General features: G+C 46.6%; 1 protein-coding gene across 1 annotated transcript in view; it reads left to right on the top strand.

Annotated features, from left to right (window-relative positions):
* The window catches only part of ANTXRL (ANTXR like), a 76,691-nt gene extending 61,629 nt beyond the window's left edge, over positions 1 to 15,062 (top strand). The window contains exon 18 of the mRNA XM_038411377.2: positions 13,946 to 15,062. Within this exon, the coding sequence (XP_038267305.1) occupies positions 13,946 to 14,167 (222 nt within the window). The 3' untranslated portion in view covers positions 14,168 to 15,062. The remainder of the gene's footprint in view (positions 1 to 13,945) is intronic.
* Positions 15,063 to 15,673: the final 611 nt, after the last annotated feature.

Here is a 15,673-nt window from a genome sequence, read left to right as displayed (position 1 = left end):
TTCACAGTCAATATAGAGGAGGCAGACAAAGGTGTGGCAGAAAGGAAGAAGTATCCCCATTTCACAGGTGGGAACTGAGGGCCCTTCTCCCTGAAACATCCGTTGCTGAATGCACTGCTCACCCGAGTTCCCTGCCAGGAGCTCCTCTTCCCTAGGGATCAGACAGTGAGGGGGAAACACACACACAGCGTTAACCCGTCATTACCAGGCAGGCCGTTGGTTGTGGGTGGTTATCTAGAGGCAGAGGAGGGAACAGTGTGTGTGTAGCTTGGATTCACTCTGGGGTTCTCCTCAGCAGTCTGGCCACAGAGGGGCCCTGCTGCTGGGTTTGTAGTTATGTTATTTTAGTGCTGGCGAAAGGTGCAAGCTTGATAGCCCTGGGGACCGAGATCCTTCTAATCCACACAGCTGGGAGTGCCAGCTGGCCTTGTCAATGAGGAGGTGGCATGGCCCTGCAGATAGGGCATCAGAGTCAGGGTGCTAGGGTCCTATTCCTCACTGTCATTGATTCTGTGTGGCCATGGGTGGCTTGCTCTGTGCCTCAGTTTCCCCACCTATAGTATGGAGAGAAGGACACCCCTGCCTTTGGAGAACACAAATGTGTGTGTGGGGAGGTGTTACATTAATGTCAGCAAAGACAGAGAGCACTGTCTCCCCTGCAATTCACACATACTGCCCTCGGTCTGCGGGAGGAGCATTCTGAGCAGCCCCACGGGTCTGATCCTTCTTGTGCGCTCGTCTACACCAGTGCAAAGTGGATGTGATACATCATGGCTGGTGCTAGGCGGGAGAGGAGGGGGTCTCCTATGGGCTTTGCACAAGTGTCCAGGATGCCCCAAGCTGGGGGAGAATCCAGACCCCTGGGAGGAATCCACTGGTCTCCTTTGGCATGGGGCAGCTGATGGAAAGGGGTCTCCTGCAGGCAGCTTCCCATGTGACCTGCAGAGCCAGCAATGGTGACTCTGATGTCCCTGCTCCCTCCTGGAGGAGATCGGAGTGTGTGGGGCTGGAGGGTCAAGTCATTGGAGCACAGTACCCCCCCCCCCCCCGCTTTCCTGCATCTGGTGCCATAGAGGCCATTTCAGGAGGGGGTAAGTTAGAGCAGCCTTGGGGGATGCCCTAGCCTGCCACCAGGGGTCACCCCAGCTCCCAGCAGCCCCTGGGTAGGGGAGGAGCCATCCATGCCCCCTTAACTCCTGTGCTGGCATCATGGGTCTGCCTTCCTGAGCTGAGATGTTACAGATGTTGTCTCCCCACCCCCTTTGCTCTGGGATGAAAATGAGGTGCCCCGTCCAAGGGCCGGCTTAGTTGCTGCTTTCAGCAAATCCACTCTGGTTTGCAGTTCAGCACATACTGTGCCAGGAAATTCTCCACAGCTCGGTTTACCAGAAACCTCAGCTGAAAAAAAAGAGACATTCTTTTCCCCCGACTGAATGGCTTTGGTTTACTTGAAGCTTTTAGAAAATTATCTTATTTTTGTCTCGGAAAGTTACCTGCAAGGAGGTGAGATCTTACACTGGACTGGCCGCATCCTGCTCTCACTGACATCTTGGGTGACCCCAGTGCCTTCCGCTGTAAATCAGTGATCCTTCTCCTGCATTAGCCAGCAGTTTGCACGTTCAAGGTTCATCCCAGGGGAAAGGAGTTAGCAACCAACTTCACAGGAGAACCTGAAAGCTGCATTTAGCCTGGATTTTTCTCATTCCTCAAAATCAGAGAAACATTTCACAAACATCAAAGACTGGCTGGCTAGGAATCTAGGACTCCTGGATCCCATTCAGAGCTTAGCCATTGACTCCTTGAGTGAACTTGAGTGAATCACTGAGGCCAGTATTTTAAACAGTGGCCTGCAATCTTGCGAGTGTCACTAGCTGGGTCCCTGACTCTGTCCACCTTGGGGCTGGGTTACAAAGGGGCTAAGCCCCCCACTGACTTGGATGGAGCGGTGGGTGCTCAGCATTTCAAGGCCTCAGGCCTCCGGTGTTGCTGCAATTGGGCAGTTGCTTTTTAAAAACGCTGCCGTTAACTGCTCTGTGCCTCAGTTTCCTCACCTGTAAAATGGTTACGGGATGGTGGCAGGCTTATTCAAGTTAATCGCTATCAGGCACTTAGGACCCATCAGATGAAAGCTGCTATAGAAAGACAAAGGATTATTAATTGCTAATAATTATTTCCAGGCTGCTACCCACAGGTGGTCAGCAGATTGGATCCAGCCCGTGTCTGGTGGCAGCACATGCCCGTCAGGCCTCGCTGGCTGCCTGCAAGACAGTAACTGTTTGGAACTCATTCTAATTAGCTCTTTTCAAGTCCCAGAAATAGCCTCTAATAGGATTGGAGCCTGATTTCCTCCCCCTTGCTGGGAGACACGCTGTAGCCACCCCAGTAGCAATTGGCAGAGCTACACGAGGTGCTGGGACTGCAGAGTTTGCCTCTTTCAGACCACATTCGTCAGAGATCTCTGCATGGATCTGGGGCTTGCTTTCTTCCCGTAACCCTTGCAGAGCCAATTACTTTCATAAGCTGCTGAAAAATTAAAGAGACAGGGGACACCAGCTGCCACGATAGGTAATCTCACGTTGTCACTTCCAATGAGTGTGTGGCGCCCGGGTAACTTTTTGCAGTGTTGACCAATGTCTGTAATGCCAGGCTCAGCTTTAACAGGCACCGTGGGAAACAAAGATCCACAGCTCATGGCCAGTTGTCCAAGTGCAGCCACAGCTGTGCAGATGGGCTGAGCTCACAGCTAGAAACATCTCATCTGTGACCTAAGGAGTTTCCTGTCCTGCAGGGAGCTCCCTCGCTGGCATCGCTTCTCTCAGGCTCTCTTGTATGATTTCTAACTTGGAAAAGGAATCCACAAGTGGGCTTGGCAGCATCTATCTGTCTTGGGTATATCTAGTGCTAGCCAGCTCCAGAGCCCAAAAGCTCTCTCCGTAATGACAGCTCATGGATGAACCTGCTGCCTGCATTCTAGGGCCAGAGAACAGAACTAGGGCTGGGTCTACGCTGACAGTAGCATGCCCCAGGGAAAGGCAGACTGCATCCACACTTGTCACTGTGGTGTATGGCCACACATGGCAGTGAATGGCTCTGCCAGGGCAGGCAGCAGGGAATGGCTCAAAATAGCATCGTAGCTGTTGGAGGCCCTGCTTGGGCGTGTACAGAGCCCATGTAGGATATTTGTCTTGGGATTCAGAGGCATAGGGCATCCTACTCCCCTGGGTCATGCCTCGCCGTCTACACTGCTAGCTGAGCCCAGCGTGGCTATACTCTACACACCACCGTCAGCGTAGACGTTACCCAAAGCACAAGCAGGAAGGGAGGAGCTTGTGGCTAAGGCGGTGTGCTTGGAGACCCCAGTTCAGTTCCTGGCTCAGCCACAAACTCCCTGTGTGACCTTCACTTCACGCCTCTGTCCCCCCGGCGGAACTGGGATAATAAAACATCATCCCATTGAGAATGTTTGTGTGGCACTTGGTTACTTCACAGAGGGGGCATGTAAACCATGAGGAACCTTGGCCTGGCTTCTTAAACCTCTGCTAGCGCAGTGATCTTTATAATACCCAATGATCCTCACTGTGAGCAGCTGGCAGACCACAGTCTGAATGCGCCCAAACAGCTGGGCTGCGGAGTCGGTCTGTCCCTTATTAACTAGATCCCCCCACTTTAAAACGTCTGCCAGCATCGAGAGCCCCCAATAGCTCATTAGGTCCCAGCAGGCCTGCACTGCAACTGTACAATCTTACTCCTGCCTTCTTAAGTGCAGCACACACCAGCAATAGTGAGTCTGATCCAGAGCCCATTGGTATCAATAGAAAGACACTCCTACTCCATACCACTTGACTACAGTGGACTTTGGAGTGGGCCTATAAATCAAAACACTTCGGGGCCTGATTTTTAACAAAGCTAGGCTCACAGATGCATGTGCATCAGTGTACCACATGCAGATCAGGTATTGGCACAGGGATGTGGCCAGTTATGTATCTCACTGGTCACGCACAAGTACTCAGCACAGATGCACAGCCCTAGTAATTACACATGTAAATTAGGTACACAATTGCACTTGCATTCATATGCATACATTCCAAATGCAAAAAAGACCCTCAGTTTAGAATGACAGGTTTCAGAGTAGCAGCCGTGTTAGTCTGTATTCGCAAAAAGAAAAGGAGTACTTGTAGCATCTTAGAGACTAACAAATTTATTAGAGTATAAGCTTTCATGAGCTACAGCTCATCCGATGAAGTGAGCTGTAGCTCACGAAAGCTTATGCTCTAATAAATTTGTTAGTCTCTAAGGTGCCACAAGTACTCCTTTTCTTTTTTCAGTTTAGAATGACAATCTTGCATAAACTGAGCTCCATTTACATCAGCAAGGCTCGCCTGTGGGTGTCTTTTTCAATCCACTGCTGGGGTCGCAAGTCCCTAAAACTTGCCTGGCCAGTTTTGCATCCAGGCTGTAAAACTAAATAGACTGGTGTGAGCTGAGGTTGTATCTATAGCCTGGGTTGGTGACAAATGCTGTCTGATTTTTGTTTGCATTTCTGTGATGCCTTCCAGTTGAGGATTTCAAAGTACAGTGTGGCCTAGTGGCTAGAGCATGGGAGTGGGACTCAGACAATCTGGGTTTTATTTCCTGCAGGGGAGACCTTGGGCTAGTCACATCACGACTCCGTGCCTCAGTTTCCTGGTCTGTAAAATGGGGATAATGATATCCTCCTTTGTGAAGCAGTTGAGATCTACTGATGAAAAGCTCTAGATAAGAGGTTTCTAACCATCAGAACAGTGACGTTCTGGAACATGTTTCTAAGGGGATCCGTGGGGCAAAAAACCTAATTTGTTTTAAGAGAGGGGACAGTACCATGAGGTTGCCTACCATGGCACATGGCCCATCCATGAATGTTATTAACAAATATCTCCAGTTGCCAGAGATGGGACACTAGATGGGGAGGGCTCTGAGTGACAACAGAGAATTCTTTCCCTAGTGTCTGGCCAGTGGGTCTGGCCCACTTGTTCTGGGTCTAACTGATTGGCATACTGTATTTGGGATCAGGAAGGAATTTCTCCCCAGGTCAGATTGGCAGAGACGGTGGGGGCTTTTCGCCTTCCTCTGCAACACGGGGCACGTGTCACTTGTTGGTATGAACTAGAGTAAATGGTGGATTCTCTGTCTTTGGAAGCCTATAAGTCATGATTTGAGATCTTCAGTTACTCACCCAGAGGTTAGGGGTCTATTACAGGTGTGGGTGGGCGAGGTTCTGGGGCTTGTGATGTGCAGGTCAGATGATGAGTCTAGAGAAACTGGGCCTGAATCTCCAAGTGATACTTAGCTGTACCTGGGCCCAGTTTTATTTATTTATTTGGACTTTTCCTGGCGGTTTTGCCACTTTACTTTCCTGTTGATCTCCACTGGCCAGGGAGCTTCCCGCTGAGCCTGATCCTCAGTCACCTGAAGGCAGCATTGGGCCCTGTATTTCAGAATCCTGTTTGATGGTATGAGGCACAAGGAGGAAAATAACTGCTCCTTTGATGTTAGTAAATAGAGCAGCAGCACGTGACCTCTACTGGAGACATCAGCAGTACTCCATGAGCAGTAAATAGGGAAGCCAAGCTGTCCTCTGCATTCTGGGGAGTGGGCCTCAGGCGAGCTGGGTCCAGTTTCCAGCATTGCAACAGCCCTCGGGCCGTCAATTTTATCTCTCTGTAGATGCGGGGATAATGTTTTCCCCACCCTTTATCTCTTTAGGTCCTGATTCGGGAAAGCACTTAAGCATGTGCTACCGTGCTACCGAGAACAGGGATGCGTTCCTGAACTGGTGCCTTAATTATAAGGCAGGACTGTCTCTTACTATCTAGGGCATGTCTAGACTAGGACAATGGGGTGTATTTTGAAATGTGTTAGCTGGAGCCCTGCTCTCGGTCGTGGCAACTAGGTGCGGCTGTAATGTAGATAACCAATAATAATGTGTTGGATGGAAATGCTCACATTTCCTTACGGATCGCCTGCAAGCTCGTAGGCACTGGGCATTCGCCATCTTTCATTTTTCTATTTGAATTTACCTTAGGTTCTTCTTGGTTTCCCTCTACTGTATCAGAGGGGTAGCCGTGTTAGTCTAGATCTATAAAAGTGGCAGAGAGACCTGTGGCACCTTATAGACTAACAGACGTATTGGAGCATAAACTTTCCTGGGTGACATCATGCATCTGACGAAGTGGGTATTCACCCACGAAAGCTTATGTTCCAATACATCTGTTAGTCTATACGGTGCCACAGGACTCTTTGTCCCCCTCTACTGTAGTATCTGAGCTCCTCACAATCTTTAAGGTACTTATCCTCACAGCACCCCTCTGAGATGGGGACCTACCGTTATCCCTGCTTGTGTTTTGCGAAACCAGCTCCGTTCATATAGGAAGAGGTCCAAGAAGAGAACAAACAGTTAAGAAAGAGGTGAAATGGATTTATTTTTCAAATGCCTGGGGGAGTCAGGTGGCGCAGGTGGAAGAATCACTTCTTCCTTGTTAGATATCAGCTCCTACTTTAGCTCTGGTGTTTAACATTCCCTCACTCTGGTCCACTTCTGTTTATCATACCATTTCATAATTTGCAATTGCAATGGCCAGGAGCCACCTCTCCAATCATTAGAAAATCATTATCCAGGAGAAAATATTTCTTACATTAGGAGCTATTTATAATACCCAACCTCTGGGTGGACAGGGGGAAAAAAACCCAATCATTTGTGGTGATTATTTTTAATGTTCCAAGTTGAGATGTAAAAACTGAAAATGCAAAAAAATGATCAAAAGCGCAATCAGCAATCAAGTTGCAGCTATTTTAAACCTCTCACATTTCCCTTTATGTTTGATAAGCTTTTCTGTCTTTTAAACACAAAATCAAAGACCCAGCCATGAATATAGCAGTTTTCTTTTGTAAGAGTTATTCCAATCCTGCCTGAAATCCAGGTGTACTTGGTTCAAGTGACAAGGAGTTTCACTGCTCCACTAATTTCTAACCCTAATGCTATGGAGTAATCACTGCAATTGCAGGCAAAGTGGGGAGGATTTTAATGAGCCTTGGCATGTTCAGCACACAGTCAGCATGAAGCGATGCAGTGCAAGGAAGCTTTTGACAAACACTGATTTGCGTAGATTGTGGTTCCTTGAAACTGCACGTTATTGGCCTGATCCTGACGCCATGCCTAGGCAACGTGAACAGCAGATGTTCAGCACCTCTTTGGATCAGCTCCTTCCTTGTAAAACGATTACACCCAAAACGGTTTTGGTATCTGATCCATGAATTAATCAATTTAAAGCAACCCATTGATCTCAATGGACGTTGGATCAGGCTCCGATTGTATATTTTGAATTGAATTTTTAGGGAGCAAGGTTCAGACGCTGCCAGCTGGAGGGTTCTTGTTCCCTTAAATCTCTGTTCACTAAAGTTTCCCAAGAATTAACGTCTTAACATTAACTTAGGACCCACAAAGGTCAAATTGCTGAGACCTCCCATTGATTTCACTGGGCTTTGAATTCGGGCTTCCGGTCAGTTCAATTGATTCTGTGACTCAGCTTATGCATCCAGTCTCAAATATCTCATGCTTTGTAAGTTGATGTGTTCATTTTATTTTTAACAGTTACCTGTGTTCCTTTTCTTTTGGGCTGGTAGGTAATATTGAGTCGCTGTTTGTATTCTTTCAACCTGCCTATCTGTGCTTACAAACAGAAATATCAATGACATTTTATTTTTTTAAAGCAGTTTATAGAGAGTGAAGACAAATGTAGACATGCTGTGCATATAAGATAAATGTACCCTCGGTAAAAACCTATTGACATCAATGAAGATAAAATAGTGATGAATTTGGCCCATTTATTTACAAAGACCCAAACGAAATTACATTATTCTCAGTTGTTAATTTCTTAAAAGTAACATTTTGGTTGGTTTTAAAATTATATTTATACAGATATACTAACAGATTGTTTTATTCCAGAGTGACCAAACCTTAAAGGGATGTTTTCAATTAAAATTTTACCCTAAAATTTAAAGGCAAAACAAGATTTTATAAATTCTACGCCCCTCAGAAATGTCCTCAGGGCTTACAACAAAAATTCCGGTGGAAACAACTAAAACAAATGAGTATTCCCTTCCCCAAAGTCAAAATTGCAGTACTAAGAATCTTTAAGTAAAATTGACTATAAATAAAAATTAAACTGACTTTCTTTGCTTTTCATTGTGCAAACTGAGAGTAATGCAAAAAGTCTACAAAATGGCAAATGGAGTAGACTTTTAACTGTCCCCTTTTAATAATCAAAGATGCTGTTAGTACCATAAGGAAAGGCATTTAGTTGTTTACAAGGCATGATTTTTAAGTTGTTGGTGTCCCTTTAAATAGTGCTTCCTGTTTTATTGACGACTTGTTGCAGATGAAAAGGGGTTGTGAAGCAAAGAGTGGGAATCTAAACACTCAGCACTATGGTGAAAATGACCAAGAAACAAGTTTTAGTGGCTTTCAAAAGTTTTTTCCCCCCTGATAAACCACAGACAAAAAACACATCCTAGGTGGTCAAAGAGGCAAAGCAATTGAATTACACATGTGATTGTTACACTGGGATATAAGCTGCTTTGAATTGCCCTGATTGATCTGGCTAGAGTCAAAACAAGGGCAGATTCTGCAACTTCAGTATTTGAATCTTTGAAAAGCCAATCTGGCGAACAGCAAAACAAGAGACTAACAAGTAGATAGACATATGGGAAGGCAAAATAATAGTGTATTATAAATACTGTAAAAAGAAAAGGAGTACGTGTGGCACCTTAGAGATTAACAAATTTATTTGAGCATAAGCTTTCGTGAGCTACAGCTCAGAAGTAAGCTGTAGCTCACGAAAGCTTATTCTCAAATAAATTTGTTAGTCTCTAAGGTGTCACAAGTACTCCTTTTCTTTTTGCAAATACAGACTAACACGGCTGCTACTCTGAAACCTATAAATACTGTGTAGATGTGAACTGAAGTAAGGGCATAACTCCATATGGCATATTGCTGATCTGCAGTTGGTCCATGAATGACAATAAGATTTACGGGTCAGACCATCTGAGCGATTTCATGCCAGCAGTAAGGGTAGAACCAGACAGAACTGGATTTATTCAGATCACTTGCTTCTTAGAAAACAAAAAAGCGGCTACCAACAGCTGTCGAAGTTGGGATCATTGTGGCATTACCACAGTTGACAGCTCTGATACCTTCCCTTAAAAGATTTAATGCTGCCATACTTAAGGGGAAAATAATATCAATTCCACCACTTGCGTGATTGCAGCTGTCAATCCCTATTAATCAATCCCATTGATCACAGTGCCTAGGTCATAGGTATGTGTGGGTAGAAACCTGAGGAAGGAATGCAAAAGCTGTATTTAATTTAATCTTTATTCAAATGCACTTTGAAAGCTGTTGGGGGTTGGGGGGAGGAATACTTAAATCAAATGTAGGGTATAACATATAATTTATTTCTATAATTTCTGTCTCATAATAAATGGGCTTTTTGTTACTTAAGGTATATACTAACCCTGGGCTGATATAGGACTGTGTAACAAATACAAGGCCCTGCAGCCATTACTCATGGGCATAACCCTTGCCCACAGAAGTAACCCTCTTGGCACCACTTGTTTGATTACAGCTTGCAGGATGTGGCCCGTAGCTTAATGCAAGGCTGAATTCCTCAGCATCAGTAAAGCACTTTGAGATCTGAGGAAGGTGAAAAGCATGACTGATAAGTAGTGATTATTTGCTCCTCTGACTCTCTCTGTAATCCTAATGCAAGGCATCAGTTCAGCTTTGATTTATCAATGGCTGCAGTGGGTGCTCGGAGGAATTTGCTTTAGTATTAACCAATCGCTTGTTGCCATATGAGATTGGAGGTGTGCGCCGATAATCTGTTGTGAGGAAATGTCACAGTATATACATCGATCATCCCAATCGCTCTCTGTCAAACTCCAAACCCAACTGTATTTTTCATGACACAATGTGAGGCATGGCCTTTAAATTAGCCAGCTGTCTGACAAATCCAAGAGTGTGGCAGAGCCTGGCAGCAGTTTGACGCCGCCTATCACTTTAACTGAAGTGAAAGTAATGCAAACAGATTTCTGGGCTTCCTTTTGATTATACACTATGAATACATTTGAGACTAATGTTTGGGAGTGAGGAAGGACACGGGGCAGGGAAGACTTGCAGGCAAAAATACTGATGTGCGTTTGAGGCTTTGCACTTACAGAGAGGAAGGGTTCTTTTATTTCATTTTGTATCTGACTTTTTCTATAGGTTGAGCAAATAAACTTCACTCACAAAGGGATTCTTCTAAACCCCTGACAAATGCACAACCTTATAAATACAAAGACAAAAGCATTTGTGTACTAAAGTGGATTTGTGGGGCACGCTGCATGGCTGTAGATCTTGGTGGTTTTAGCAGGCATCATTTACTAATCTAGCAGGGAGCAGATTTTGAATATAAAGGAAACCACTGGAAAAGAAGACAAGTGGCCCTTAAAAGGAAAAGGAGTTCTTGTGGCACCTTAGAGACTAACAAATATATTTGAGCATAAGCTATTGTGAGCTACAGCTCACCCGATGAAGTGAGCTGTAGCTCACGAAAGCTTATGCTCTAATAAATTTGTTAGTCTCTAAGGTGCCACAAGTACTCCTTTTCTTTTTGCGAATACAGGTTGCTAACTCTAACACGGCTGCTACTCTGAAAAGTGGCCCTTAGAGACAAAGAAGGATGATGCAATGGTTTGGGTGCTAACCTGGGACTCAGAAGACCTGCGTTCTATTTCCTGATCTGTTACAGGCTCCCTGTTTGACCTTGGGCTTGTCCTCACTGAAGAGTAAAGCCAGGCTCTTTGCTGGGTGTTGCTCCTGTCCATCTACAGAAACCTCTGACACAAGTGTGGTGGTGTTTCAACATGGCTACCTGTCTCGGTGGGGCTATAGAGTAAAGCCTGGGTATTGCTTTCACCTGGCCACTTTGTAGTTAGGATGCAGGCTAAACCACTCAGTGCTGATAGCCCTCCAGTGCCTTCCCACAATTCCCCTAGGTGCCCAGAAGGGCAGGAAAGTTCTCCCACAATCCCCTGGGAAAGAATCACAGGGCAGCTCAGCTCAGCTCAGAGCAGCACAAACAACTGAAGTCCGAGCGCCTCCTCTGGGTGAGTACAGCACAGTGTGGCTGCTTGCCCCCAGGCAGGACCACCCAGGGTGCAGATCCCCTCCATTAACTCTGCAGCACAGACGTAGCCTTAGTCTCTCTGTGCTTTGGTTCCCCATCTGTACAATGGGCATAATATTCCCACTCTGCCTCATCGGGTTCACAAGGATAAACATAGTGACGATTGTGCGGTGCACAGACACTATAGCAATGGGGGTCCCGGACAGAGTACTGTATGTGTATACGTTTAAACATAGCTGCCAAGTCTTGCGCAGCTCCGGGTGTGATATTCAGTTATTTAATTAACTAATTGGCATAGAACCCTAAACTTCAGCTTCAAACGCTGGAGGCTTTAGTACCAGTGAAAGGCATTAGTCCTTTGTCTGTCTACAGGACAGCAGCCAGGTAGGCTTACCACATGTGCTGCTCTCAGCCCTGGTCTGGGAGTAGGGGTTCGTCTAAAGGTAACAGATGCAGATCAGTCTCCACAGCCCATTCAGAACTTGGCCTTTCTATTCCCTCAGCCACTTAATGCAAAGCATGGTGGTGAGTTTGTAACAAGGGAGCTGGAACTGAGACCCACCAAACTCATCTCATGCAGGGGCTACCTGGAGTCCATCAGAGGGGAGCAACTTTTAATCACTGTTGAGCTAGGCTGTATTATGGGGCTCATAATTAGGAAAGCCTGGAGCCAGGTAGGCAAGTGTAACATTGCCCGGTTTGGATCATCGGCAGGGATTGAGCTTGGGAACAGACATAACTCCAATGCAGCTATACCCTAACTCTGCTGTCCCAGGCCTGAGTTCCATCCGGGCTCTAACGGGTGACTTCAAAACCCCACCAGCAAGATGGTCGTGCGGATCGCTTCTTGAACAGCCGGGTAGTGAGCGGAGCCTGCCGCGTTGAATGCTCTCAAGCCTAGAGCTGGGCGGGAGATGGGTTTCCCCATCCCACAAACATTGCTGAGATTTCAAAAAACAAATTCCTATGTTGCAGAGAGATGGCACCGAGGCCTTTTCTGCTAGAAAACAGGGACTGAGTGACATAGCCCAGCGGCTAGGGGACTCGCATGGGAGACCTGGAGTCAAGCCTCTCCACATCAGACAGCTTTGGGGGTGTGAACCTGAGTCTTCCACATCAAATCCTGAGTAGGAGGGATTTGATCCTGGGTCACCTACATCCCAGCTGAGTGTCCTGACGGTTGGCTACTTGGAGCGCTGGCTTACTTTTCATACTTATGGGTGGTGTCAATCCGGCATTTTCAAAGAGCCATCATCTTTAGCCTTTTATTTGCTGGTGCGGGGCATGGCTCATAAGCACAGACTCTTGCCAGGTTTAAAGCAACAACTTTGCTGCAAAACTCTCCCTCCCTTCCTACAACACCAGGGCCAGATCCACACCTGCTGAGTTTAGCAGATCAACCTGGGACATTGGGAATCTGCAAAGGATGTAATGAGTTTCCCCAAGCTGCGGCAGGGGGTAGGATGGGGAGCCATGCAAGACTCGGCAGTTGCAAAGCTGGGCAGGTCGGGAGGTGGGGGAGTGGCTGGGGTGCTGGCATGTGTCTGGGATTGCTGGGTGGGCTCTGGTGCTAGCTGGGTGCTTCTTTCCCTCTTCCTCTCTGGAGCTTGGCTGGAAGGAGTCCAACAGAACTCTGCTTTGGCTGGGGGAAGGCCGGTTGAAAATATGTGTAGCCCTTAAAGAAGCAGGACGTCCTTCAACATTTCCTTCTGTTTCCTCTTTGTTTTCCCACGCACTATGGTGTTGAAATGACACTTAGGCAGCTCCTGCCAGCCCAGCCCACGCGATAGGCCACACCAATTTCATAATCCCCTGAATCGGGAAACACGTTATGCTATCACGTGACTTGCTGACGTTCTCGGTGTGGGACTGGAGGGCTAAGGACCCTAGGCCATGTCCTGCATAACCGCACCAGCAGGCCTCTTAAGGTGGCTGGTTTGCAGTCCAAGAACTGCGTTGCTTTTGAATGCTAGTGTGTGTGATGTGCATGCACCCCATAGGGGTACTTTGCCATACCCTGGGCCTTGTCCAAAGTAAGATTTGGACTAGTTTTGGGGCATTGCCTTCTGCCAGGTCAGAGCTATCATGCTTTCTCCAGCAGTCTCTTGTATGCAAAGAAGACAGGTCGATGTTAGTGTAGATCTAAATGGAGAAGCAAGGTAAGGTGTGGGACTCCTCTTCATTGAGCATACATTGACTTGTCCTGTATATATCACCAGTCCTGAGACACAGTAAGGTATAGTGGTTACAGCAGGGGCCTGGGAGTCATGAAATCTGTGTTCTGCCACCTGGCTCACTGCTTTGCTTTAGACAAGTCTGCCCCCATTCTGTGCCGCTGTTTCCCAGCTGTCAAATGGCGATACCTGCGGGAAGGGCTTTGAGATCTGTGGCTGACAAGGGACAGTGGAAGTTCAAAGTACTATAGTATGACTGTGGCAGAGCCACCCACTCAGAGATCCCTTTTCCAATCCCCGCTAGGAGACTTCAGCACAGTAGCTGAATTTCAGGATGGGCCTTTTTCTCACTAAAGAGATTCAAGCAAAACCTGCGTCAGAACTGCCCCGTGTTTAATAAAGCGAAGGGCTGAACTTTGCTGGTGGGGGCCCAATGAATGTCCAGTGGATGAAGATCGACAGGCATTTCCATAGCAAAAAACAGCATTACATCCCTTTGGCACTGGGCTTGCTAGCTGCTGCAAAACACATGGAGGCTTTACGAATAACTATTTTTCTTTTAAACAGGGCCGATGCATAAACTTCACGCGGGTGAAATCAGATGGAAGCACCACCCCATACCGCCCGCCGCCGAAGCACGACGCCACCCCCCTCAACAATGCTCCGAGAAGTGCCTCGCCTTCGGCCTCTCTGCAGCCTCCTTTCAGGCAGCCTCCTCCTGGACCACCCCCATCCCGAGTGCCCCCGGGACCACCTCCGGCGCGCCCGCCCCCACAACCCCAGGCTTAGAGTGCGGCAAAAACCAAGATTGCTCTCTGCTGAGCATGGCATATTTATTGAGGCTTGGTTTACAGTCGAAAGATAGCGAAATTTGTTGCTGGTCAGCAAAAAAAAAATTGCCAAGTGTCAGTTTTACTGTATAAATATATTTATGCCACACGTGCTGAGTAAACATTCAGTGGATAATTCTGGAGCTACTGGATGTAGAACAAAACCAAAACAATCATCTAGACACAGTAGCAGTGTTTATATAGATACACAGACACACACATTCTTCGGATTTATCCGCACATGACGTTTGTATGACATTATATGTCCTATCATACAGGAAAACCCGAGCCAGATACACATGCATCAGTCAGTAGAAAAGTGCCACCTGCAAATGAGTTGGGTAAATTGAAAGTCGCTCTTCTCCCGATAAACACAACACAAACAGGGAGCAGTGATTAAGAGGGAGCATTCACCTTGGTTTGTTCTGCAAGGGGAATTTCCTGGGTAATGATAATAGAGCGGAGGTGAGGCTATGCACCATGCAGTTCCAGTGATTTAGGGTGTGGAATCTGCCCTGTGGTTTCTCCCCCACCCCCACCCCGAGAAGATCAGTATTGAAACCAAAATCTTTGATTTAACTAGATTTGGCCTTTGTTCTTAATTTCCTCAGACACAGGCCATAAAAGCTAATTTGGGGTCTGAAAACCTCAGACTGAGGCAGATCTTTCCAAAGTTCAGGGGAATGTGGAAAAAAGTTTCTAGGTTTTTTTGCATTTTTAAATTTTCATTTACATAAAAGGGCCTCCCACATGGCACAGACGTATATGTCCCTTATATGTGACTGCTACTGTATATAAGTAGCATGTTTGATACACCAGACGTACGTGGGAACACATAGGGACTGATCCCATGTCTGTTTCCCATAGACTTCACTGCTAGCAGGAGCAAAGGATCGAGCTCTTTTGTGATTCAGATGAAAACACATCTGCGTCCTTTTATATATCACAGAACCTCCCCATCCCCCCAGTATGGAACATTACTATTTATCAGTGTGTACAAAACACACAGCATCTGACTTGTCAGCATAGGCTTTTCTTTTGGTTTTTCTTCATGCCAATCCTGTGGGACTCCCAAACATTGATGAGCCTCAGTTGTGTCTGACACTAGGCAGAGACATAAGTGCATGCATGTAGGTTGGAATATCTGACGTGGGATTATGGGGTGCCTCATGACTGGGGCTTGCTAAATGCTAAAGCCTGAGTGGGTTGTATCCAGCTCATCCCTAGTGAAGCAAAATAGCTCCTGGATTTACATTGCTCTCCCCATCCTGTATTATTCTGCATCAGAAAGGGTGTCTGCAAATCCACATGTAAATGGTATTACTGTAGTCATAGAGAGGATGTCCATGTTGCATCACAGAATCATAGGACTGGAAGGGACCTTGAGAGATCATCTAGTCCAGTTTCCTGCACTCATGGCAGGACTAAGTATTATGTCTTATTGGCATGGTCTATCTATTTGTGT

Source organism: Dermochelys coriacea, chromosome 7 (genome assembly GCF_009764565.3).
Source record: "Dermochelys coriacea isolate rDerCor1 chromosome 7, rDerCor1.pri.v4, whole genome shotgun sequence".
In the NCBI taxonomy this organism is placed as follows: Eukaryota; Metazoa; Chordata; order Testudines; family Dermochelyidae; genus Dermochelys; species Dermochelys coriacea.
The sequence above is the reverse complement of the archived record's forward strand: the minus strand, read 5'-3'. Positions and strand labels throughout refer to the sequence as shown.